Source organism: Mus pahari, chromosome 9, assembly GCF_900095145.1.
Source record: "Mus pahari chromosome 9, PAHARI_EIJ_v1.1, whole genome shotgun sequence".
In the NCBI taxonomy this organism is placed as follows: domain Eukaryota; kingdom Metazoa; phylum Chordata; class Mammalia; order Rodentia; family Muridae; genus Mus; species Mus pahari.
In genome coordinates this window covers 8779547-8802849 of record NC_034598.1, presented here as the reverse complement: position 1 = coordinate 8802849, position 23303 = coordinate 8779547, and the positions used below count along the sequence as shown (strand labels likewise).

Here is a 23303-nt window from a genome sequence, read left to right as displayed (position 1 = left end):
TAGATAGTTGCAAAATGAATAAATTACTCACCTCGAGCCAGATCCAAGTTTTACCCAACAGAAGGGGCACGAGACCAACAATGAACCAACTCACATGGCCATGTCCGGGCGCGCACAACCATACACAGACACAGCTACCCAATATCTTCCACGAATCTATCTGTCTGGCATTCTGGAGAGAGGGGAAAAGCGTTTTGAGAGAGCCCCGCCACCCCTCCCCTTCTCCCTTGCCGTGAAATATAAAAATTCGTATTTTTTTTTTTTTATTACAAGAGCGGCTCCTTCCTCACCATCACACACGCACGGAGCCGCTTGCTCGTATTCACTCTTAACTCGTCAGCTCCAAGAGCGCTTGCATTTTCTTTGGAAGCCGCTTGGAGGTTCATTAATATCATTAGCATTTAACCCCCTCCCTCTTCCCATCTCCTCCCCGCACATGGCTGACGTCAGACCCCGCCAGGAGTTGGGGGAAAAGCTAAGTGGGCCAGGGACGCCCTATTCCCCTCCCCGCGGCTGCCTGTCAGAGCGCTCCTGGAGATATTACCAGAGACCCGGCCCGCAGCGACAGGCACAAAGTCACAGGGTAATGAACTTCGGGGACCCTTCGCCGCTGCGCGCACGGCTGTCCCCGGAAACTCGGATCTGGCCACCTCTCCCCTTGGAAGATCTCCCAGCAATCTAGTTTCCCCTCTCGGCGCCCGGGCTCCGGCAGCGGGGAGCTTAATCTGCCTCTGAGTCTGCGGCTGTGATTTTCGCCTTTCCACAGAAGATCTGCAGTCTGCAGAGAGCTGCCCACTCTGCACGCCTGTGTGGAGGGAGAGACTGGAAGCAGTACCAGGCATGGGGATCGAGGGGAAGTTCGCCCTCGTTGCTCCGTAGGAAGACCATTTCAGTGTCTCCATCTCTGTCCTTCCATATTCCCCTCGCGCTGTCCTCCCTCTTCAGCCTGCCTGTCCATCTCTCCATCTGTCTGTTCAAGACTGTGTCCACATCAAGCCGCATCCTCAGCAGCTGCAGTTTTGCTAGAGCCGGGAAAGAAACTTAAGGATGCTTACATTTCCACTGTGGAACGAATTCTGAGCGCCGGGGAGAGCAGGGCAGCGCGGAACCAATAGCCACCTGTCTGTCCCGCCCGGGAGCCTCGCAGGCTGGAGGGCGGCTGGAGAGCGGCGGCGCCCGGCGGCGACGTGGGAGCCGTGGGCCGGGAATCCGGCAGTGCCCACCAACCGCTGCGCCCCGGGGCCGCCAGCATGAGCAAGCCCGCCGGATCAACAAGTGGGTACCTCTCGGGCAGCCGCGGGGTCCTGGCGCGTGGCCTGGGGAGGGCAGGCTGGGAGACCGGGGTTGTCCTTCTGAGAGCCCTGAATTTGAGCCCCAGAGTGGTACTCTCTTGGGCTTGTAGGTCCGTTGGCCTAGCTCTCTTAGACTGTTGCGTTGGAGCGTTTCGTGCAACTAGGAGAGCAATTTCGTTGCTTCTGGATGCTAGCTCTTTCGGGTCTCCCCGGTGTACCAGGAAGGTTGCGACCCGTGGCAGCCCACCCGTCCAGCCTGCTGTTTCTGTTTAGCTGCAGGTGCCGAGGGTGGGAGGGGTGAGCCGGGGGCGGGAACTGGGCCGCAGCTCCAGGCGGCCGCACAATAACGCAGCCGCTCAAAAACTCAGAGCTGCAGCGCGCAAAAGCAACTCTGCAAAAAGCGGATTTCGAATGGAATGCTTTGCACCCCGTTTCCAGCTATTTCAAATAATCCTGCAAAACCGGGAAGCAGAAACCATTTAAAAGTCACATTTCCCTTAATCCTAAATCCTCGTAGGTCATAACTGGGGAATGTAAAGTATGGCGAGCCAGTCTAGCAAAGAGAGGACCAAATGCCTAATCCCAAGGACTTTCGGAGCCGGAGCCCAGCACCGACAGGAGTCTGCGGCCTGCTCACTCCGGGCGCTTCTTCTTCCAGCTTCCTCTCCCATAGACCGCACTGCTGCAGCCGATCTCTGCTGACCTCCAAAGACAGGAGTGCAGAGCAGCAGTGCGTGTGCGAGTACAGAATCTGCAGAGTGCGTAGGCCGGAGCCGGCGTGGAAGGCGCCTACGCGGTGCAACGGTCTCCCGGGGCTTTCCAGTTCCCGCCTTCCACAGGCCGGAGGCTGGGAGTTCTAGGGTCTGTGTATAGTGCGCACACCCTGAAGCTCGCTAGCCACCGGTGTAGTTCCCCCCCTATAACATTTTTGGCGCTCTCTGTGAGTTCCTTCCCGCCCCTCCCCCTTCACTCGCCCTCATTGTCCAGGGTCTTTGAAAGTTGGAAGAGTCTTGGTTACTTCTGGGGGCTGATAACGAAGTCTCACTTAGGATAGATGCAGTTCCCGCCTCCACCTCTCGCCCCCGTAAGAAGTGGCTTGTGTTTTCATTTTGTGCGCTTGTTTTGTTTTGGGTGCTGAGTTTAAAAATTAGAGTAAAGTGAACGTCAACAAAACGAAAAAAAAAAGAAGAAGAAGAAGAAAGAAAGAAAAAGAAAAGGAAAATGGTCAGAGATAGGGCCGAGGGAAGGAACCTTCACCACAGCTTCAGTGCACAACCGACTCTTGGGTAGGACCACGGCTTCCATTAGCCTTGGCCTATCCTGTCCTGGCTGGTCTGAGCTGTGGAAAGTAGTTTAGGCTCAGAAATAATAATAATAATAATAATAATAATAATAATAATAATAATAATAATAAATTCTGGGTGAGTGTCTTTCCCAAGAGAAACAGGAGACCATTCCCGCTGCATGGCAAACACCGAGATTGAAGGGCCTAGGAGGCCTCCCTGGCACGTTCACCCTGGAACAGCCAAACCTGTCTCTGAGATTTTGGGGAGCTTTGCTCGTTTGAATCTCGAAGCTTCCAGTGAACTTGAAAAGTGGGTCCTCCGAGGCGAGCGAAGGGGTGAGGGCGAAGCTAGGCGTTCAGCTCAGCACCCCAGCTCTGTGAACCAGACAGATGCTGGCTGGCAGACTCCGGACTTGGGAGTCAGGGTGGGCACATGACGTACGAAGGCACTTTCTGGGGAAAGTTGACTTTTCTAGCTTATCAAGCCTTGGAAATTGGCCTTGAAGGCCTGGAGACTCCAGTCAGTGCCCGATGGCTCTGAAAAATTTGCTCTGTGGGTGAGGGAGCAGACCCTGAAAAAAGTGCCGCTTCATCCAGGTTTTCAGACCCAGGCTGTGGCCAGCGGAAATTCTGTGGCTCTGCGGTCCAGGCAGTGAGGGGCTCTGAGAGCAGCCGGGCGGGTCCGGGCCCTGCGGGGCAGGGAGGTCTTCGTCTTCCTTGGCCGGCTGGAGAACAGAGCCTTGTTACCCGGATCCCCGCCTGGGTGGTACCAAGACCCTGACCAGTCACCCTTGCAGCCCAGACTAACTTCTTTCAACAGCCTCTGATGGTAATTACAGTAATCGAAGCTGCCATATATCTTTAGGCAATTATGACCCACAAAAAGCCCCGAGGGGACCCCCTGGGGAGGGAAGTTAAGAACCGTTTTCCAGCCCCAGGAAACTCGCTTGACTCAAGTCTGAGCTCGCTCGGCTTGCTAAAAGAGAAGAGCTACGCCGCAGTCAACTAGCTTGTCTGTGACCCCAAGTCACCTTAACGTGGCTGGGTGGTGGAGTCGGAGGCGTCGACCCTCTATGCCCTGGAATTTTCGCTCCCCTCCCTTCTGTGCCCCGCCCCAACCCAGCTCTCCGGCTCTCCTCTGGCTGGACGGGGAAGTCAGCCCTTAAAGAAGGCCGAGCAGCAAGCCCAAGTGGTGACAATCGGGCATCCTGACCAATGAGCCAGAAAAGGGTCATCCACCCTGAGCTCGTCTTCTCCAGAAATATGTGACCGTAGGCTCCAATCTGGATGAGAAGCCTGGGTAAGCGGGCCCGCCACTGCTACCCTTCGGGTTCACCCTCAGTGCTGCCCGGACGAGAAGGGCAGCTGGGGCGACAGTGCTCCTGAGCCCTTAATGGGGGCCCCAAGCGACCAGAGGGAGGAGAACTTTGGAAGACCTGAGCTCCGCGTTCTCTGTTTCCATAGGGAGTGCTGTGCAGCAGAGCTGGTGGCCACGCGGTCCAGGCGCGACCGTGAGTTGTTCGGGGAGTAGTGACAGGCCCCAGGGGATGAAGGACAAGACCTACTCTTGATTCACCCCAGCCCCTCCCTTCCCCAACACAATCTCCGCTCTTGCCCTGCGGGAGAGGGGGCGCCGAGGCGGTGGCCGCAACGCCGAACGCCTCCCCCGCCAGCCTTTGTCGCCGTCCGAATTCCCATGCTACTCTTTTTGACGGGTCACTGGTGGCTCTATAGGCAGGTGCTGCGGCGGGGTTGTAATTACCCCGGCTGAGCCCGGTCCTTACCGACCTCCCCCTGCCGGATCCCCCGCACTCCCCCCTCCACCTGAGGAGGAGGAGGCCAGGGCCCGGAGTGCAAGCTGTCTCTGGCGCCTCGGGGTTCCCTCGCCTCGGGGCCTCCGCAGACAGCGCCCTCACCTCCCCGCTCCATTGGCTCAGCTTCCCACCGCTGCCTCTCCCGTCCCCAATCTGGGTGCTCCCGGAGCTGATGTGGGGTTCCCACGAGGCCCGAGATAGCTTGGCCCTGGGTTGGAATGCCTTTGACCCGGAGCGATGGAAAAATCAGGTGTTCATTGTTGTTGACTATATTTTTTAATGATAATGTTACTTTTATAAATATTCCCATTGTTTTCGGAAATGTGTCTTCGTCTGTAGCTTGATTCAGGCACTTGTTGGACTCACGCCTGAGAGAAAACACGCACCCCTTCTTAGTGCCCTCTTACCAAAGGCCGCCAGGCTTGGAGAGCCCAGGCAAAGTTCTCCTGCGTGGGTAGCAATCCCAGACAAATTAAAGCCAGTCAAAAAAAACAAACAAACAAAAAACAACTCCCCCCCTTCCTTCAGCAGCAGAAAAAACGCAGAAGACGCCACCACCACGAAGTGGGTGAAGGGAAGAGACTGTGTTTCAACGGAAAGGACTTGGGGGTAAAGAGGGAGAGGTGACTACCTCTGTCTACCCCAACTAGAAAGCCACCAATTGGACATTTCTGCTCTTGCTCACACCGGTTTCTCCCCTCCCCCTCAACTTTTTTTTTCTGAAAGAAATAATTTCTCAAACTCGCAGCACTAAGCATTTTTTCCATAGGTAAAAAGAAAGTTGGGCAATTACCACTACCCTTATTATCATTAATAATCTGAGTATTAGCATCACAATAATAATCCTAATAATAACAACCTCCCGGCTCAGCACAGAGAAAGCTCGATTGCCTTCCAGCTGCCAACCCGGTTCCAGTCGTGTTTGTTTTTCTTCTTTTTCCCTTTTACATTTCAAGTTTGTCTCCTTGCGCGCTCACTAACAACTTTTTTTTTCCCCTGTTAAATGCAAGAGCAGAGGAGGGAGGCAGCCAAACTTTCGGTGGAGCAGAAAGGCAGCGGCGGGCTAGCTGCTGCCCGGGCCTGCTGTAATCTTTTATTCCAAAATGGGTCTCGGCGATTAGAGGAGACCCAAATACATGTAGCGGTGCATGAATAATGCTTATTGTAGGAAGCTGACACTTGCTCAGGGAAAAAAAAAAGTTTGGCTATAAAATCTCTTCATTATTTGCTTTACTGCAGCTCCGATGCTAATCCCCTCAGAGGTCAGATTGCTTAGCATCTCTCTCCCCTCTCCCCTTTCCTCCATCTCCTCCTCCCCCCACCCCCCCTCGCGCTCCCTCTCACCCTTTCCCCCTCTTCCCGTCTTTCAGGCCGCATTTTAGATATCCCTTGCAAAGTGTGTGGTGACCGCAGCTCTGGGAAGCACTACGGGGTCTACGCTTGCGACGGCTGTTCTGGATTCTTCAAGAGGAGCATTCGAAGGAATAGGACCTATGTCTGCAAGTCTGGAAACCAGGTACTCCCCAGGGTTGAGCTTCGCGGCTCCCCTCTGCGACATGCCCCCCCCCAATTTCTGCCAAGGCTGCCTCTGAATTCCCTGACCTCGGTCCTCTTCCCTCCTCTGTCTCAACTTTGGGTGGCCCTTTGGCTCTGGAAAGGCCAGATTAGGTTAGGGAAGGCAAATGAGTTTAGAGGAGAGAGTCAGAACTCCCACGGTTTTTCTTGGTCACATTTTGACACTGAGCAAGTCCCACACTCAGAGAATGCAAGGAAGCAAGCAGAAGCCAGCAAGTGGCCCCATTCTTAGCAGCAGTCAAGCTCAGTCTAAGACCACTGAGCCAGGGCCGCCTCCACCTTTAGCTAAGACTCCAGAGCGAACGCTGGCCACTCAAAAGCTGTGCAGCGCCAGATGCTGGGTCCTTTTGGCTCTGCAGAGGCAGGGCAGTTTTGGAAGTAGGCAGGTGTAAGGACTCAGAAAAGTGCAGGGTTGGCAAGAAGAGAAAGCTCAGGGGAAGTTAGGGCCCTAATCAGATGGCCCTGCTTCTTCCTTTTCTGCTTACAGGATGAACCTGCTGAGTTGCAATTCTGTCTGGCTGGGGCTGACCTATCTCACAGACACAGGGCAGTTAGGAAGTGAGCTGAGCCCAACTATAGCTTCCAGCCAGAGCTAACTCCATTCCCAGGTCAGAGACTCCCGTCAACCTAAGTGGTCAGCCTTCCAGCCCATCAGCTCATCCTCATCGGCTCATCTTTACATAGAAGCCTCCCCTTCACTCCTCCCAGATTCCTAAGAGTCCCTTGGTCAGGAGGCATCCTCTGGCAACCAACATGATAAAAAACAAACAAAAAACAAAAACAAAAAACAAAAAACCCCACCCACTAGTTAATGTATAAAACACAAGTCAATTCACATCTGGCACTAGTAAATTGTGAGTTCTTGTTCAGATGGAACACTTGCTCTTACCCATTCCTGATAGATTTTGATTGGCAGCACACACACACACATACATACATACACACACACACACACACACACACACAAAGACATGTGCAGTTATTTTGACCTCTGCAAGCCCCTCACCTGCTTTCTTGGGTTCTCGGTGTCTAGCTCACCGACATCACATTATATACATGCATGGGATTGTGGCCCAGCAGTTCCATAGGTTTGAAATTCTGTAGAGTGCCAGATGTCTACTTAGAATACTGTTGTCATTGTTGTTGTTGTTGTTGTTGTTGTTGTTAGGTCTTGGTCCGTAGCCTAGGCTGGCTTGTAACTCACAATCTTCTTTCAACCTCAGGTGTGGGTCACCATGCCAGGCCACATTATCTTATACACCTTATATGTGCATCTAACAGACAGAATTGGGAAGTCTGAGGTGTTGTGCTTCCAAGGAGGTGTATATAGCAGTCCACAGTGATTGCAAAGATGTGGTAGCAAACCCATCAGGCCCTTGTCCTTTTGAGGCTCCTACTCACTGGCTCCAGATCTTTCTGTACATTTGATGGGACTGAAAGCCTACTTGAGACATTTTGCCCTTAAACGTTTATCAACATACTGGAGAAGGTATCATTCAAACTGGAGATTCAACTACGTCTAATAATAAATCATTTGAAACTACTTACACTGAGCTATTTTACTGCTGGCTAAGGATGCCCTGATGACTTCTGGGAACTAAAAATCTAAGTTCTCCTCTTGTTCTAAGACTAAGTAAATGCCAATCCAATTTCTCATTAACAGCACTGATGGCATTTAGAAGTCACTCTGAACCTCCATCTACCTTTACTTTAAACAAATCAACATCCTTTGCTTTGGGTTGGTTCAGTGTGTATGCATGCTGAGTATATGCTGTGAGTTTCATCCCCAGCCTGAGGCAATGGACTTTAATTGGTGAAGAAAATTAGATGAGTTGTTCCTGTAATTTTCCTCATGGATATTTCAAGAAGTAAATATACTCATTCCAACTTCAGTGTTTATGAATATGTAAGATTGTGAGGCAAAAATAAAATACTTTTCTGTATATAAAGTACTTGTGCAGAAGGCTAGGAATCTCACTCAGTGCTCCCAGCCCTGGGTTCAAAACAAAACATATAGATACTATGTATCTATATACATGTCCCCTCAGTAATGACACTGACACACACAAACACTAGAAAGAAACACTATCTGAGCTGGCTGTGGTGGCAAGGAGAAGCAGGAGGATCACAGATTTAAGGCCAGCCTAAGCTACACAGTAAATTTCAGATCACCCTAACTATAGAGCAGGAAGACTGTCGCCAAACCCCATGATCTGGGGGACAGCTCAGTGGTAGACACAGGCCCGGCCCTGCATTCAAAACCAGAGCCACATAACTAAATGGAGGAAGAAGCCTTTTACCTCTTATGTTTGTTTGTTTTTGTTTTTGTTTTTGCTGCTGTTGTTTGTATTTTGAGACAGGGTCTCATTCTGAAGTCCTGGCCACCCTGGTCTCACCAAAACCTGTCTCTGTCCTGCTAGGTGCTGGAATTTAAGCTGTGCACCACTACTCCCAGCTAAACCTGCTTTTTATAGACTCCCCTCCCCAACAAATATGCAATTACATAAGACATTTCTTTGCTCATCCCTGTCAGAAAAAAAATACTTGTAAAGCAGCAACTGTTTTCCCCCATTATCTTCACTCCATCTTTCCCTCTTCTCTGGCACTGTCTCCGGAGTCTTACTGAGTTTTCCTCTGTCCTTCAGCTCCGCCCTTCCTCCCTCACACTCTATCTGCAGGCTTTCCCTTCTAAACACCCTGGCTTTAACCCACATTCCAGGGATGGCTGTTCCCGGTAGATCTAGGCTGAGACCAGTCCTTAGTACCTCAGGGTTGTCTTTACTTTGTGGTTGTGCAAGGATGGCTTAACTACAAAAGGAAAGGACCTAGAGGTACAAAGAGTAAGTGGTGTCTACCTATCAGATCAATGGGCTCACTCAGAGGATGGCCTGCAGTAAGCAATAGCTACAGGCTAGCTTCTGGCTGAGTTCAGGACCAGGTCGCTGTCTTCGGTCCTGAAAAACGTCATCTGCGCATTGCCCCGCTACTGTTTGCTTCTCTTGAGCTTCTTCTCTTGGCCCGAGGATAACTCAAGAATTAGGAAAAACTTTTCTCTTTGTCCAATAACCTGAGGTGGAGAACTGATCTTCTTGTCTCAACCCTGGGAATCCCAGACCCTCACTTATATGGTAGTGCCCAAGGTCCTCCCAGGTCACTGGGTCCAGACATCAGCCCTGAGTTGGGGGGCTGGCCAGAGTCCCCACGCTGGGCCTCAGGATGGCTCTGGTCCCCACTTAAGGGCTATGGGGGGGGGCTCTGACTGCCTTCGGTCTATTTCAGGGAGGATGCCCCGTAGACAAGACACACAGAAACCAATGCAGGGCGTGTCGACTGAAGAAGTGTTTGGAAGTCAACATGAACAAAGATGGTAATCAGTACATGCTTTTATTCTTCTAATTTTGATTGGGTAGTAAGTAAATTATATGTACAGAAAATAGATGGCACTCCTATGCATGTAAATCATTTCCCCAACAGAACTCTCCTCTCCAGATGCTGGGGACTGGCCTCAGGCTGTGAGTTGTAGCCTTTCTGCAGCAGTCCCCAGCTGACCCCACAGGATTCCAGGAAGCCCCATACGCACACCACACGGGAAACTTTCGCCCCAAACCCACACTCACCAAGGCAGTGCTTGAGGGCAGGAACCCCATGCCCAGCTGCGTGTTCCTGCTTAGGATTTTAACCCTGCTTCTCATGCTTAGGTCTTGCAGTCTTTTGTAACCTCCCTAAGATCTCATGATCAAGTCTTTATGGAATTCTCCAAGCACAGAGAGAAGAGAGTGGGAGATTTCAGGTCCTCGTTGGCAAATTCAGAATAGCCATTGAGTTGACCCAAAGCTTTCCAAGAGATTTTTCAGTTGACCAGAAGAGAGAGAAGGGTGGGTAGTTAAAGGGGGAAGGATGACATACAGGGGTGTCGCCCACATCCTGGGGCCCAAATTCAAGCCAGATCTGGATCCTAAATAAGTTCAGGATTTAGATAAAGCTTCAAGCTGCATTTCCCAGCCCTCCTCAGGTCTGGGCTTTGCAAGGACATCCCTGGGCCTAGGAGAAGGTGATGGAGAGCCTGGGGTCGCTGTGTAGTGAGCCTTGAGGTGGTGGCTGCCTGTCTGGAATGCCCTCTCTCTGGCTGCTCAGGAAGCAGGAGGGAGCGTCCAACCTGTTGAACTTGTGTATTGACAACTTGTCATGCTCTGCGGGTGGAAGATTGCCCTGAATTAATTTGTTTGTTTAAACTGTTGGTGGTAATTGTCACGAGATGGCTCGCCCCTGTCCCATCCCCCAGCGTTCCTTGGGCTCAAGTCTTTTCTTTTGGGTCCTTGGAGGCCAAAGCCACTTGTGGGGGAGACCTGGAGGTGGGGGGGTCCATCTCTGCGACCCTGATTACTTGTGATCCTCCCTTTCTTGATAGTGGGGGCGAGAGCACCTTGTTATTTAAGAGACCCCGAGGGTCCTTAGTTTCCCTGAGATCCCTGGGTGGGAAGGACCGCTGAGCATTTCCCTCACTCTTGTCCATCTCAGATCCCTGCTTCCCACCCGTGCCGGGAAAACGTGCCCAAGCGCCCTGCAACACGTGCCCTCTCTCTTCTTCACCTCTGTCCCCTTGGTAACCTTGTGGGTCCATAAATGACGATGGAGCCGCAGCCCGCTTCATCCAAGTGTCACCGCGCCTTTAATCCCAGGCATGTGTCCATCTGTTTGTTTCTGTAGCCGTGCAGCACGAGCGGGGTCCTCGGACGTCCACCATCCGCAAACAGGTGGCACTCTACTTCCGTGGGCACAAGGAAGACAATGGGGCCGCTGCGCACTTCCCCTCCGCGGCGCTGCCAGCCCCCGCTTTCTTCACAGCGGTCACGCAGCTGGAGCCGCACGGTCTGGAGTTGGCCGCTGTGTCTGCCACTCCTGAACGGCAGACTCTCGTGAGCCTGGCTCAGCCCACGCCCAAGGTTAGTGGCTTTGCTGGGTCCAAAGAGACTCCTCTTAGGCAAAGGGAGGGGGAGGCCACGGTCAGTTCTGAGCTGAGGCGCGGTCTGGGAAAGATGAAGGAATTCCCAGATGCTACCTCTGAGTCTCTTGGTCCTTCTGCTGAGCCAAAGATGCTGATGTTTAACCTACAGTAGACCACCCTTTGGGCGCTACAAACGCACACTCCTGGGGATGGGGGTGGAGAACCAGAAACTTGCACCTTTAGGGAACCCTAAATCGGTTGGTGAGTGGAGCTGTCTAATCCCAGAGTGCAGCCTCAGGTGCTCCCAGGTGCCGGAATTGATTAGAACAGAAGTTGGCTCCACCTGGAGAAGGAGCTTCCTGAGATGCCCCGGGATCTATAATCTTGGACGATTTCAGCGCAAGAGAGAAAATGTAGAAATCCCTGTTAGAAAGACTGTATGCTTTGTTCTGCCCTTACCCACAATAACCAACTCCCAGGGTTGGCCCTGCCGGCAGGGTCACACAGCCTGACCCGTCTGGGAAGGCTGCCACCTAGGGACTGCACTTGAGGCCTTGATTCCTCCCAAGGCGCCCACTGAAGGGGAAGAACCTAGGATTTCCCCCCAGAGGAGGCCAGCTGCAGCCTCACACTGCAGGGAAGCCAAACACCTGGGCACATACACACGCACAATATTTAATATTGCTTTCTTACCCTTGATGTGTATAATAAGCTCTGGAAAGTAGTGTTATGAATATGTTGTCAGTTATGAATGGGAATGCTCTGTGAATGATTAAGATGTCTAATTGAAATATTTCCATAATATACTAATCCTTTCTAAAAATACTCATATGCATATTTGTGTTTGGGATGCCTATTAATTTATACTTTTTTTCTCATCTATTTTTATTTACACAAATGCAAGCAGTTCTTGTCTAAATTGGGAGCCAGGCCTGGAACTTGGCTCAGCCCAAGAAAAATTTTATTGCAGGGGACAGAATAGCCAGACACCCCTTTGGAAGACAGAAGCCCCCAGAAAGCAAACGTGCTTCTCCCAATAGACAACATTTCTCAAACCCTGTAGATAGAGATGTTTGAAGGTAACTGAGTGTTTAACCAGAGCAGCTCAGCTTCTGTTTCACCAATGCATTGAAAGCTGTTTTTGCAAAGCTGGGGTTCCCTCACTTGCAGTATTTGTCTTTCTTCCTCTTCTCAGTATCCCCATGAAGTGAATGGGACCCCAATGTATCTCTACGAAGTGGCCACGGAGTCCGTGTGCGAATCAGCTGCCAGGCTTCTCTTTATGAGCATCAAGTGGGCAAAGAGTGTGCCAGCCTTTTCCACTTTGTCTTTGCAAGATCAGGTACGACCAACAGGGTACTAAGGGATTCGAAAGGAAGCAATGGTGCTCAACCTTGTGAGCTGGGCAGTCACCTGAATGTACAAGCAAGGCAAGCATGCTTTCAGAACCAAAAGGAAGCCATTTATCTTTAACAGTATAAGTCTAGAGTTCCAAAATATCTATGGAATAATTAGTTAGAAATGTAACTATGCCCAGACAGTGGTGGCAGACACCTTCAACCCCAGCACTTGGGAAGCAGAGGCAGGTGGATCTCTGAGTTCAAGGCCAGCCTGGTCTACAGAGCAAGTTCCAGGACAGCCAGAGTTACACAGAGAAACTCTTGTCTTGAAAAAAGAAAGAAAATGTAACTATATTATTTCAGGGTAGCCAGATGTGCTCTAGGTAAAACACATACAGAAGTACATTATATCTTTTCACAGTTTGTTTGAGCCAGGCTCAGGAAGCACAAATGTAATCCCCACTCAGCCTCAATCAGGAGGCTGAGGCAAGAGAACCTTGAATTTGCAGCCAGCTTGAGCTACAAGGAAAACCATTGATACAATGACATTTTCTTACAAACTCTGGAGCTGAGAGGAGTAGAAGGTGGCAAGAGTATCTCCTCCCTGTGAGAGTTTGTATCTTTAACTGTGTATTCTTCACTGTGATATGCACAGCTTTGGCTGTGGATTTATCAAGGTGTAGAACCAGGAAGTGCTGTGCACATGCCTTGTTGACTAGTTTCTTGTTTGCTTTGTTCCTATTGGTCTGTTTGAAGGCCTTGCTGGAGATCAAATCCAGGGCCTCTTGCGTGCGTGAGAGAAACATGATGTAGCTGGATGACACTCCTGCTTTCTTTCTTGACTCTTTCACTCCTTTTAGAGCTTTCAGAAACAAAACAAAACAAAACAAAAAAAAGAAATTTTACGTAATTCTTTAGTTATAAACAATGTTCAAAAGTAAGAAAATTATATACAGGAAAACCTTGCATTTTAGCAAATCCCATACATTTTGTTATTGGGAATATAAAAAATATTACAAATGTCATTATGATATAGTTACATTTCTTTTTTCTTTTGTTGTTGTTGTCGTTGTCGTTGTTGTTGTTGTTGAGATAAGCTTTCTCTGTGTAACTCTGGCTGCTCTTGAACTCAAAGAGATTCACCTGCTTCTGCCTTCCAAGGGCTGGATTAAAGGTGTTTGCCACCACCAGCTGGCCATAATTATTTCTAACTAATGACTCCATAGGTAGAAACGTCTTTGTCATTGTGTTTTTTTAATCTTAAGAGAAAGAAAGAGGGGCTGGAGAGATGGTCTAGTGGTTAGGAGCACTGGATGTTCTCCCAGAGGGGAGATCTGGGGTCAATTCTCAGCACCTACACAGCAGCTCACAGTTATCTGTCCATAACTCCAGTCCCAGGGGATCTGATGCCCTCACACAGATGTGCATGTAGACAAAACACCAGTGCACATAAAATAGAAATAAATTATTTTTTTTTTAAAAAAGAGGAAGAAAGAATCAGGGCAACCACAACTGCAGGCTCTCGAGAGTGCTTACAGAAATTTACTGACAGTCCTTTCCCCAAAGGCTAATACGTTTTTTTTTTCTTTTTCTTTTTCTCCTTCTTTTCTTCTGGTCAAGCCTGGACTTTGCACATGCTCAGTGGGTGCTCAGCGAATGCTCTGCCGCTGTTACACATGGATCCCTAATACAGAGTTCTTAAAGCAGAGGGTTTAGCTCTTTTCATAGCTAGTTAATCCTAAGCGCATCCTTCCAGATGCTTCTTTGAGGAGGGCAGAGGATGTACCAAACACGTGTGCTCTCCTAGTGTGGGATATGACCACAATTACTGTTTACCTCTAATTTAAAAATATTTCCTGTATTTGATGCAGTAAAAAACTTAAAAAGCATTTGAAATTAAGCATTTTGGTCTAATTGTGAATTTAGTTACAAACTTCATGAGTCTTGGCTTTCAGAAGTAAATACATTATTTTATATACGTCATCCAGCGTTGGCTAGGGTTTTTGACAGATTTCAAAACGTGGAGAGTTGTTTTCAAGGCTGTAAGTTCTATCTTTGACCAGATTTACTGGTTACATTTATTCTTTTGCTTCCCTCAGAGTGTGTGTGTGCGCGCGCGCACACATGTATGCATAAATTGGCTACTTTTTCTGAAAACAAGAATTTGTAGACTCTAGTTCTAATAAAATTCACTTTTTGTCTGCCACTTAGCCTTTGGCTAGAAACCCTTCAATGATAAGCAAACTACAGTGAAGTGGAATTCAGTATATTAATTTGGAAAAGGAGCCAGATTTTCATTTTAAATATTCAGCAGCACATTTTATTAGAATGAAGATGGCGGGCACCTTGATGCTGTCCACTTACGAGTCTCAGAAAAATCAGGCAGGGAGAGGAGGTAAACTCAGCAAAACCTGATTAACATAATTACACCCTGATTTTCCCTTGCCTCCTGGGAATTAGTGAATTCTCCCTCTAGGCTCCCAGCCCCCTCACCTCTCCAGGAGGATGGGACCGATGACCTACGACCTCATTCAGACTTCAGTGTTTCACGCCAGAGCAGTCTACCTGCTCAGCTGTTGCTAGTTTCTAGGTGGCCAGCAGGTTGAAGTAAGGACATGAGGGGAATGAACTTGGATGAGCTGGAGAGGCCAACTCTGAAATGCCTGTGTGTGTCTATAAGCACCGCTTCAAAAAGCAAAATGTGGGAGATAAGGGGGAAGTAGATTATTTGGGGGAAAAAAATGTACCAAGACAGGCATTTAAAACACTTTAACGGAAATTTACATATGGAAATTGTTTATAAATTTATAAATTACACACTATATTATATTATACATCTATTGTATGACAGCTGATGCTTTTGGAAGACGCGTGGAGAGAGCTGTTTGTTCTAGGAATAGCACAATGGGCCATTCCGGTTGATGCTAACACTCTACTGGCTGTATCTGGTAAGAATTGCACAATTTAATGACTTTGTTGTAGAAATTACCATAAAAATACATTACTGAAAAAAGAACAACATGTAAAGAATAACAAATTCCCGCAGAACAATAGAGTCTACCTGTCATTTATAAATCTATATTTAAATGCAAATAATGTTGTTTCGTTGTATTCATGACTGCTTGCATTGTTATTTAAATGCAAATTACTGTGTTTGTTATCATCCAAGAGAAGATTTTATATTAACTTTCATACAATATAGCCAGTTTACATGGAACCAGATATCTCGGAGTGACAATTGGATAGATATTGATATGCAGGATTTTGTCAAAAATCAATATTAAAACATGAAAATGCCTTCATAGTAGAGGATTTATCCCAGATTTCAATTCTAGGCATGAATACTGACAACACAGACTCCCAGAAGCTGAACAAGATCATATCTGAAATACAGGCTTTGCAGGAGGTGGTGGCTCGGTTCAGACAGCTCCGATTGGACGCCACTGAATTCGCCTGTCTGAAATGTATTGTCACTTTCAAAGCTGGTAAGCAGGCACACACCCCTATCTCTTGCCACCCTATTAATGCAGCTACTTCAAAGCCTAGCCTAGACTGACCTATAGGGGGGAAAAAAAAAGAAGGAAAAACAAACATGGACGGAGGTGAGGTGGTGTTTTCACGGAAGTGACATCCTGAGGTTGTCGACTTGCTTGCTCGTTCATCAGTGTGCCCAAGGCACTCCCTGTGCAGTCTCTCACAGTTTCCTGGTCTCCATTTCTAGTTCCTACACACAGTGGTTCTGAACTGAGAAGTTTCCGGAATGCTGCCGCCATTGCAGCTCTCCAAGATGAGGCTCAGCTAACTCTCAACAGCTACATTCATACCAGGTGACCGCTATTTGCTGGGAACATGTACTTAAGAAAATTGCCTCCATTGTGAGTGCTCCAGCAGGCAGTAAGAAGCCAGTTCAAACGTCCTGGCTAATTATCCTGTTGCCAGCCAGTTAATTGAGTTAGAATCCATGTCCTCACCTGTCTCTAGAGGGGAGGGTGAGAAGGGCAAATTGAATTAGGTGATGTGTGTGTGTGTGTGTGTGTGTGTGTGTGTGTGTGTGTGTGTGCGCGCGCGCGCTGAACAAGCTGACCAACCAAGAAACCAAGAGGATGCGTGCATTCATGAGTCTGGGCATGGAGAAAGTCAAAAAACACTGCAGTCAGAAACACTGAGTTAGAAAAGGCTCCCTTAGACAGGAGCGCTCCTTCATAGGCCAACCCCAAGTTCAAGGAGCACAGAGCTTTTGGCCATCTTTGCTCAGGTAATGACTGTTGCTTCCTCTTAGTGGTTGGTATCTGCTGAGTGATCTAGGGGCCCAGCACCCACAACTTTACCTCCGTTTAAGCAGGGCCCTCTAACTGATGTAGGATATTGGTAGAAACTCTCCAACTCTGAAAATCAATAAAGTTCCCCCGGCCCACCACCAGTGTGGTCTTTATGAATCTATTTCGAGGCGCAAAAAGGCAGGCTTTAAAAAGAGTAGTGACACCTGTTTAGCTTCCCAAGTTGGGAGTGTGGTGGATCTGAGGATGGAGTAGAACCAAGACTAAGAGATAATGTTGATCATCTCAACAGTAGCTGCAGATACCGCGGCAGAGGTAAGCATATAGGCAAAGGCCATTAACGCCTCTCTCACGAAGGGGTGGGAGAAGTCCCAAGTCAGCAGTATCCATTTAGATGCTAGAATATCCCTATTCATGTCATATATCACCCCTTCAATGTTGAGGGAATAAAATTGACCTGCATTTTTTTTAAACAAACAAAAACCATTGAAATGACCTGGCTTGGTAGCTTATGTATGTACGCTTTTCCATGGTGCCACGGCTGGAGATATAAAATCCACTTTGAACTATAGAATATAAATCGGAAGCACTTAATTTTGTAATTCAGAATTACAAAATGGAACGGCACCCAATCTGAGCATGTTTCTCCCATTAAGCTCTGACTTGTATATCACAGCTAACCTCTGACTCTGTGAGCAGCTGGGAGTATATTCAGAACACTGAGCAGAGAAGGTGGAATTCAGTTACTGTTTCAGACTGGTCTTTGCTAGATAGTCACTGCACAAGTGGGGTGATGTCAGAAACACCACCTTCAGTTCATACAGGAGAGGGAAGAGAGGGAAGAATGGGAGAGAGAAATTCTAGTTGAGAGAGAATAAAACACCCCCCCCAAAGGTTGGCTAATGAAGAGGACACGTGAGAGGGTCTTCTCATGGTGGTGGGATTTCAGTAAGGGAGTGTGGGTGCAGCCCCGGGGGCGGGGTGCCACCAGAGGTGGTGTGTGAGGTGCTGAGGACCTCGAAGACAGCTCAGTATTCCAGGAGCTGCCCGTAGGGTGGCCTGGAGATTCCCACCCCAGCTTATCACTGTCTAACCCTAGAACTGGAGTTATAGATAGGTGTGAGCTGCCATGTGGGTGGTGGGGATTGAACCTGAGTCCTCTGGAAGAGCAGCCAGTGCTCTTAACCACTGAGCCATCATCTCTCCAGCCTCCCCCCACAGTCTCTTATTCTCTACAGTTTGACCAGTTGTGTGGGTCTCTGTGGTAAGTATCATCTACTGATCTACTGGAAAAGCAGCCCCCTGGTGACAGCTGGGAGCTACACTGACTATGGGTAAATGGATAAAAATTAGGAGAGCAGTTTGATAGTGTTCATTTATCAGCATAATACTAGGAGGCTCTTCTCTAAGGTGTAGGACCACCTCAGTCACAGGTTTTTAACCCAGTTAACACAGTACCAGGCATGAGTTCATCTTGGAGCGGCCCTTAAATCCTCTACAAAATAATCTTGAGCAAGCAGACAATGGGCACACACATTGTTTTGTTTCTAAGTACTCCACTGCATGTGTAATAAACTGTTCTTACTGACTGAATGGCCATCTCTTTCCTAGCTGGAGAGTAAGAGGAGTGGAAGGAATGAGCAGCTGATTCACTTGCCAGACAGGCAGGAGCTGACACTTGGCTTGGGTGTGGCTCTGTGACTGAGTACTTGATTGCTCTGCACACACAAGGCTCTGGGTTCATTCCAGCGCAAGCACATGGCAGTTGCTGTCTGTGGTTTCTGGATTCTCCCAGGTCCATCCTTTCCAGAACATGTTTTCTGCAGTAGCTTCTCACAGTAGGGAAGGTTTGGTGTATTTGGCAGATGCCACAGACATAGTAGACACTCTAGGCATCCCTGCTACCTCACCTGAGCCCAGTCCTGGAGAGAGAAACAGAACCTCAGAAGAGAGAGATGACCAAAACTAAAGGAAAGCCTAGCAGATTGTTCTGCCAACAGAGCAAATGGCGAAACTTAGCTGTTTTGCTTTTCCGTTTGTTAATGAGGTTGTTTGGCATTTTTGTTTAGTTGAGCATTTGGTTTGGTTTTTGTTGCTTTTTGGTTATTGCTGTCTGATTGAGGGTCTCATTCTATAAGCCAGACCTACCTTGATTCACTATCCCTGTATATAGTCCAGGCTAGTTTTAAACTCATGGCAACCGTTCTGTCTCAGCTTCCCAGGTCCTGGGGTAATAGGGATGAGCCACCATATCTAACTTTTTTTTTTTAACCCTAGATATGTGTTGTCATTTCTGTATCACCTTAGTGAGTATGCTCTGGTGCCTTGTCTGTGAGTTCCTATAAAACTTGATACAATGAGATCCAAACAGTCAGAGTGATTTATACACTTTGTGTCTGGCTGGACAGAGTCCTTCTTTGTCCAGAGCAATGAGGTGAGCATGGAAGTTGTTCTCCTAGACTCTCTGTAGAATGGGGCTATTGGGCAGTTAAGCACGGTTAGCAAGGGCCTGTGAAGGGATTTTAGTGACGGATCTCTCAGTCTCTGGCGCCTGTGGCAGAGGTGGAACACGGCTCAGTCACGCAAGTGTCCCGGAGCTCAGTTTTAAGTAGCTTTTTCTTAGTGAAGGGATGATTTTCTGCAGAGGGTGTTGATGCCCAACTCCAAACCATTGGCTGGAGTGGGATCAGGGTTTGAGAGGTGGGACACAGCATCTAAAGACAGTGGGGAAGTGAACGTGCACATCTGAGTGCAAATGTATGTTGAACATCAAGTAAGGACATTGTTAAGCAATTTTTCCCATCTTTAATTATATGCCAATTTCATTGACATGAAAGTTGGGTGGCACTGCCACCCAACAGAACTTAGTCTTTAATTTGCAGTGTAATAAGGGTGGAATTATTCCTGAGAGTGACAAAGTATAATGCCTGAATGATAATTTAGAGAATTGCTTAGAAAAAGAAGCCATTTTATTTGAGAGAAATCGTCTGCTCAAGAGTGTTGCGAATTTAAAAATATGAATTCCACTGCCAACTTCATAATCAACCCTATGGTCATTCCCTACGGTGATAGCATTGTGTTTATTATGTGGCTAAAATTAGCATCAGGTGTCTTAAGGCTGATTTTTCTAGAAATAAAAATGTACTCCCTTTGCTAACATTGAGATAGTTAGATAGATAGGTATTGATAGATAATGGATGGATGGATGATGGGTGGGTAGATGGATAGATGGGTAGATGGTGGGTGGATGGATGGATGATGGGTGGGTGGATGGATGGATGGATAGATGGGTGGGTGAGTGGGTAGATGGATGGATGGATGGATAGATGGAGTGAATGAGTGAGTGAGCGAGTGAGCGAGCATGTGATTTGGGCAGTGTTATTACTGTTTTTGGAGGATTCAGTGAAACAGGGACAGAGGAACCTGTCCTGAGGTCTGCTGTGGGGACAATATGTTTCTGAAGAGGCCCTGGTCAGGCAGTTCCCGGGAGATTATGTGTGTTCAAGTATAAGCTGTGAGTGGCTGCTTGTGTGGGGCTCTGACATCACTTTCCTGCGTTCTCCTATTGCAGATACCCCACCCAACCCTGCCGATTCGGGAAACTCCTGTTGCTTTTACCAGCTTTACGGTCAATTAGCCCATCCACCATAGAGGAAGTGTTTTTCAAAAAAACCATCGGCAATGTGCCGATTACGAGACTACTTTCAGATATGTACAAATCCAGTGACATCTAAGGGCTCCAGTACCCACTTTTCCAAGATGGGGCAGTATCAGATGGGCATCTACCATGAGGTCAAGCCTCAAATAACAAGGCTTTCTGGAAGGAAAAACTTGGGAGGGAGTGGCCTTCAGGAAAATAATGCCAAGGGACTCAGAACAACAGCTATGACCTGCTGTCCCCCTGAAACAGGACAGCTGGAAAGGCCAGGTGGTTACAACAGTTACTGTCACCATGCCCTGGGATGGGGTGAACTGGGCTCACCAGCACAGGCTAAGCCAGGCGTTCTGCCTCTGACCTGGAAGATCCCGCTGAATCATTCAAAGCTGAAAGACAAGCCATGCTTTCTTCTCCTTCATAGCACATAAAGTCGGTTGATCAACAGTAGCTTTTTGTGTGACACCATCATATACTGCAGCCTTCAGGACTCGGTTGAGTTGGAACATTTACTTAAAAAATAATGCTTAGGTTTTAAATCAAAAGTATTATCAAATGTTTTCCTTCTATCATAATACTTCATTAAGTGGCCTTCAGAACCAAGCGAGTAAGCAAAATGTAGCTTGTGCTGTGTGATTTCCTTTCCCTCTTCCTTCCCTTTCTGTTTTTTCCCTTTCTTTTTTCTTTTTACTCTTTTCTCTCTTCTCTTCTCTTCTCTTCTCTTCTCTTCTCTTCTCTTCTCTTCTCTTCTCTTCTCTTCTCTTCTCTTCTCTTCTCTTCTCTTCTCTTCTCTTNTCTCTTCTCTTCTCTTCTCTTCTCTTCTCTTCTCTTCTCTTCTCTTCTCTTCTCTTCTCTTCTCTTCTCTTCTCTTCTCTTCTCTTCTCCTCATACCGTAGGCCAGGCAACCTCCTTAAAGGAACTGATGACAATGGCACTTCTCAGCAAGACTTCAGGATGAGCAGCATGGAGAGACACAACAGCTCTACAGAAAGCACCTCCATTCCCCGGAGGAGGAGTCCAGACAGCAAAACCAAATGACGTGGAGCCAGGTGATTGGGTGAGATGGTCGCTGTCCCATCATCAAAGTGCTGAAGCCAAAGGCCATAGGGTCAGCGAGTCACACCAGATAGTGAACAGGGACACAAGCCAGAAAGAACTTCAAGGAGATGCGTGCTAAACAGATTCCTGAACATTCCATTGCTAACAGCCTGAGACTCTTGGATGCCTTCCAGAAAACTCTGGTTTCTAATAAAGCCTCAAATGCATACATACCCCCCCACACACACACACAACACCATCCTATACTCATAAGCTGCTCCTTGGGTATGAATCTATACTTATGGAAATATAGAAACAAACAGTTTTAAATAGCTGCTGTACTTTTCACGTTTTGATTTATTAGGTACTAGCCCGAGGGGGGAAATTCAGCACTGGCCTAGCATAGGATGAGTCAAACTTCTCTTGTACAAAGTGAATTAACTGATTTGTGAAGTTAAAAGGTTGTACTCATTGTATTTACAAAGAATAAAAATATATTGAATTTAAGTAAACGCTGCCTGATTCTTTCCCACCTCTCTGGCTTGTTAGTCCCCATCAGTTACAAGGCAGTAGCATCTCCAGCTGGTGTAAAATAAACAAAGCTCAGAGCCCTCCAGCACAGAGCAGAAAGAAACTGGGCAACAGAGGAAATGCCCTTTCTACAGTGAATCCCATTTGTAAAATGGCGAATAAAGAAATAAAATAGAAGATCCCATTCTCTATGGCTCTCAGATGTAATTGCATCTGTTAGGAAAATTGCTACGTGAGGAAGACCAAGGCTGGCAAACAGCTTGTCTTTCACTGGATTTCCAGACGCCAGTCCTGACCAGGAGTTTGCAATCACTGTACTGGTGAGTGGTGTGGGGAGGGGATCACAAGAGGCCATGCAGCCGTCCCCGTCCCCAGGTTCCCAGGAGCACTGAGGGAAGTCCTCCCTGCAGCACAGGGACTTGGAGCGTGGACTTGGAGGTGGCAGACCAAGCAAGAGCCAGTTTGCCTCTGTTCTAGTCTGAAATGGCCTTGCAGATAGGATACACAGAAGTTCAACCATCCACACTGCGTCGCTGACTCCAGAGAATGGGGAGTCCACCTTGCTCCGGTAGCACAGTGCTAGAAGAGTCATCTGTTGTGCACATGGCTCTGGGTTCTACACTCAGGACCATACATGGGAGAAAGGTACTCAGCTAAGTATGCAAGAACATCCCTTCAGCTCTGTGTTTCACAACTTAAATGCCTATCAACAGAGAATGGACATACTGTGGCAAATAGAGAGTGACTAGGTCCTTATGTTTCAGTGAGGGTAAATCAGACTTATAGAGGAGGGAAAATGAATTGCCTGGGATATATGTGACCTGGTGCCATTTCTATAGTTTTGCATCCTACAGACCAGATACTCTTTGCAAGCGTTTAAATGTTCCAGTGAACATTTAATGCAATCTTGAGTGATGTAAATGCTTATCCCCATTGTAGGCAGAGGTCAGATCTGGGAAACAGTAAGATTGGTAAGGGGTAACAAGACCTTGTGTGATGGTTTAGTTATTAATAAACAAAGATGAAAAGTACCCGCGAGATCAAAGGCTAGAACTGAGAATACTGGCTGGAGAGTCCAGGGCTGCTTATCCACATTTAGTCCAGTTTTGCTTCATTGCTGCAGGGTAGCAATTCCCAAAGCACAAATATCAAAGGCTCTATCTCTGTCGTTGGGTGTAAGTAATATATCTGGGGGAAAAAATGACTCCCCAAATTGAGAAAGCCCATCTGTCAAACGAGAGTGCTGCATTGATTTGATTGGGGTTGCTGTTCTTCTTATTGTTTGTTTATTTGTTTGTTTGTTCCAGACAAGGCCTTGCTGTGTAGCCCTGGCTAACCTCGAATGCCCAATCCTCCTGTTGCAGCATCCCCAGTACTGTGTTTGCAGGCATGTGCTACCATGCACCCAAAGCATGGAGAGGGTAGAGTCTGGGGCTGCGTTCATAGAGTGCCACCGTGTGTGTGAAGCCCTGGGTGTGGCCCCCAGCATTGCATAAGCCAGAAGCGGTACAGCGCATGGGTGACCCTGGCACTGGGGCGGTCATTCTTGAC

General features: G+C 48.0%; 1 protein-coding gene across 1 annotated transcript; it reads left to right on the top strand.

The window, feature by feature from the left end:
- Nucleotides 1-516: 516 nt before the first annotated feature.
- On the top strand, nucleotides 517-20854 carry Nr2e1 (nuclear receptor subfamily 2 group E member 1). The gene is made up of 9 exons (XM_021204906.2): nucleotides 517-1275; nucleotides 5762-5907; nucleotides 9246-9333; nucleotides 10674-10909; nucleotides 12107-12253; nucleotides 15103-15199; nucleotides 15587-15736; nucleotides 15973-16078; nucleotides 20100-20854. Exons 1-9 carry the CDS (start codon nucleotides 1251-1253, stop codon nucleotides 20260-20262), a joined length of 1158 nt encoding a protein of 385 aa, XP_021060565.1. The 5' UTR covers nucleotides 517-1250; the 3' UTR covers nucleotides 20263-20854.
- Nucleotides 20855-23303: the final 2449 nt, after the last annotated feature.

What these genes read in the sequence shown, in the direction of transcription:
- Nr2e1 (XM_021204906.2), top strand. Translation starts at nt 1,251, where the DNA reads ATGAGCAAGCCCGCCGGATCAACAA. An exon ending in TCTGCAAGTCTGGAAACCAG is followed by an intron (nt 5,908 to 9,245) that starts GTACTCCCCAGG and finishes GGTCTATTTCAG; the next exon opens with GGAGGATGCCCCGTAGACAA. An exon ending in AACAGCTACATTCATACCAG is followed by an intron (nt 16,079 to 20,099) that starts GTGACCGCTATT and finishes CTCCTATTGCAG; the next exon opens with ATACCCCACCCAACCCTGCC.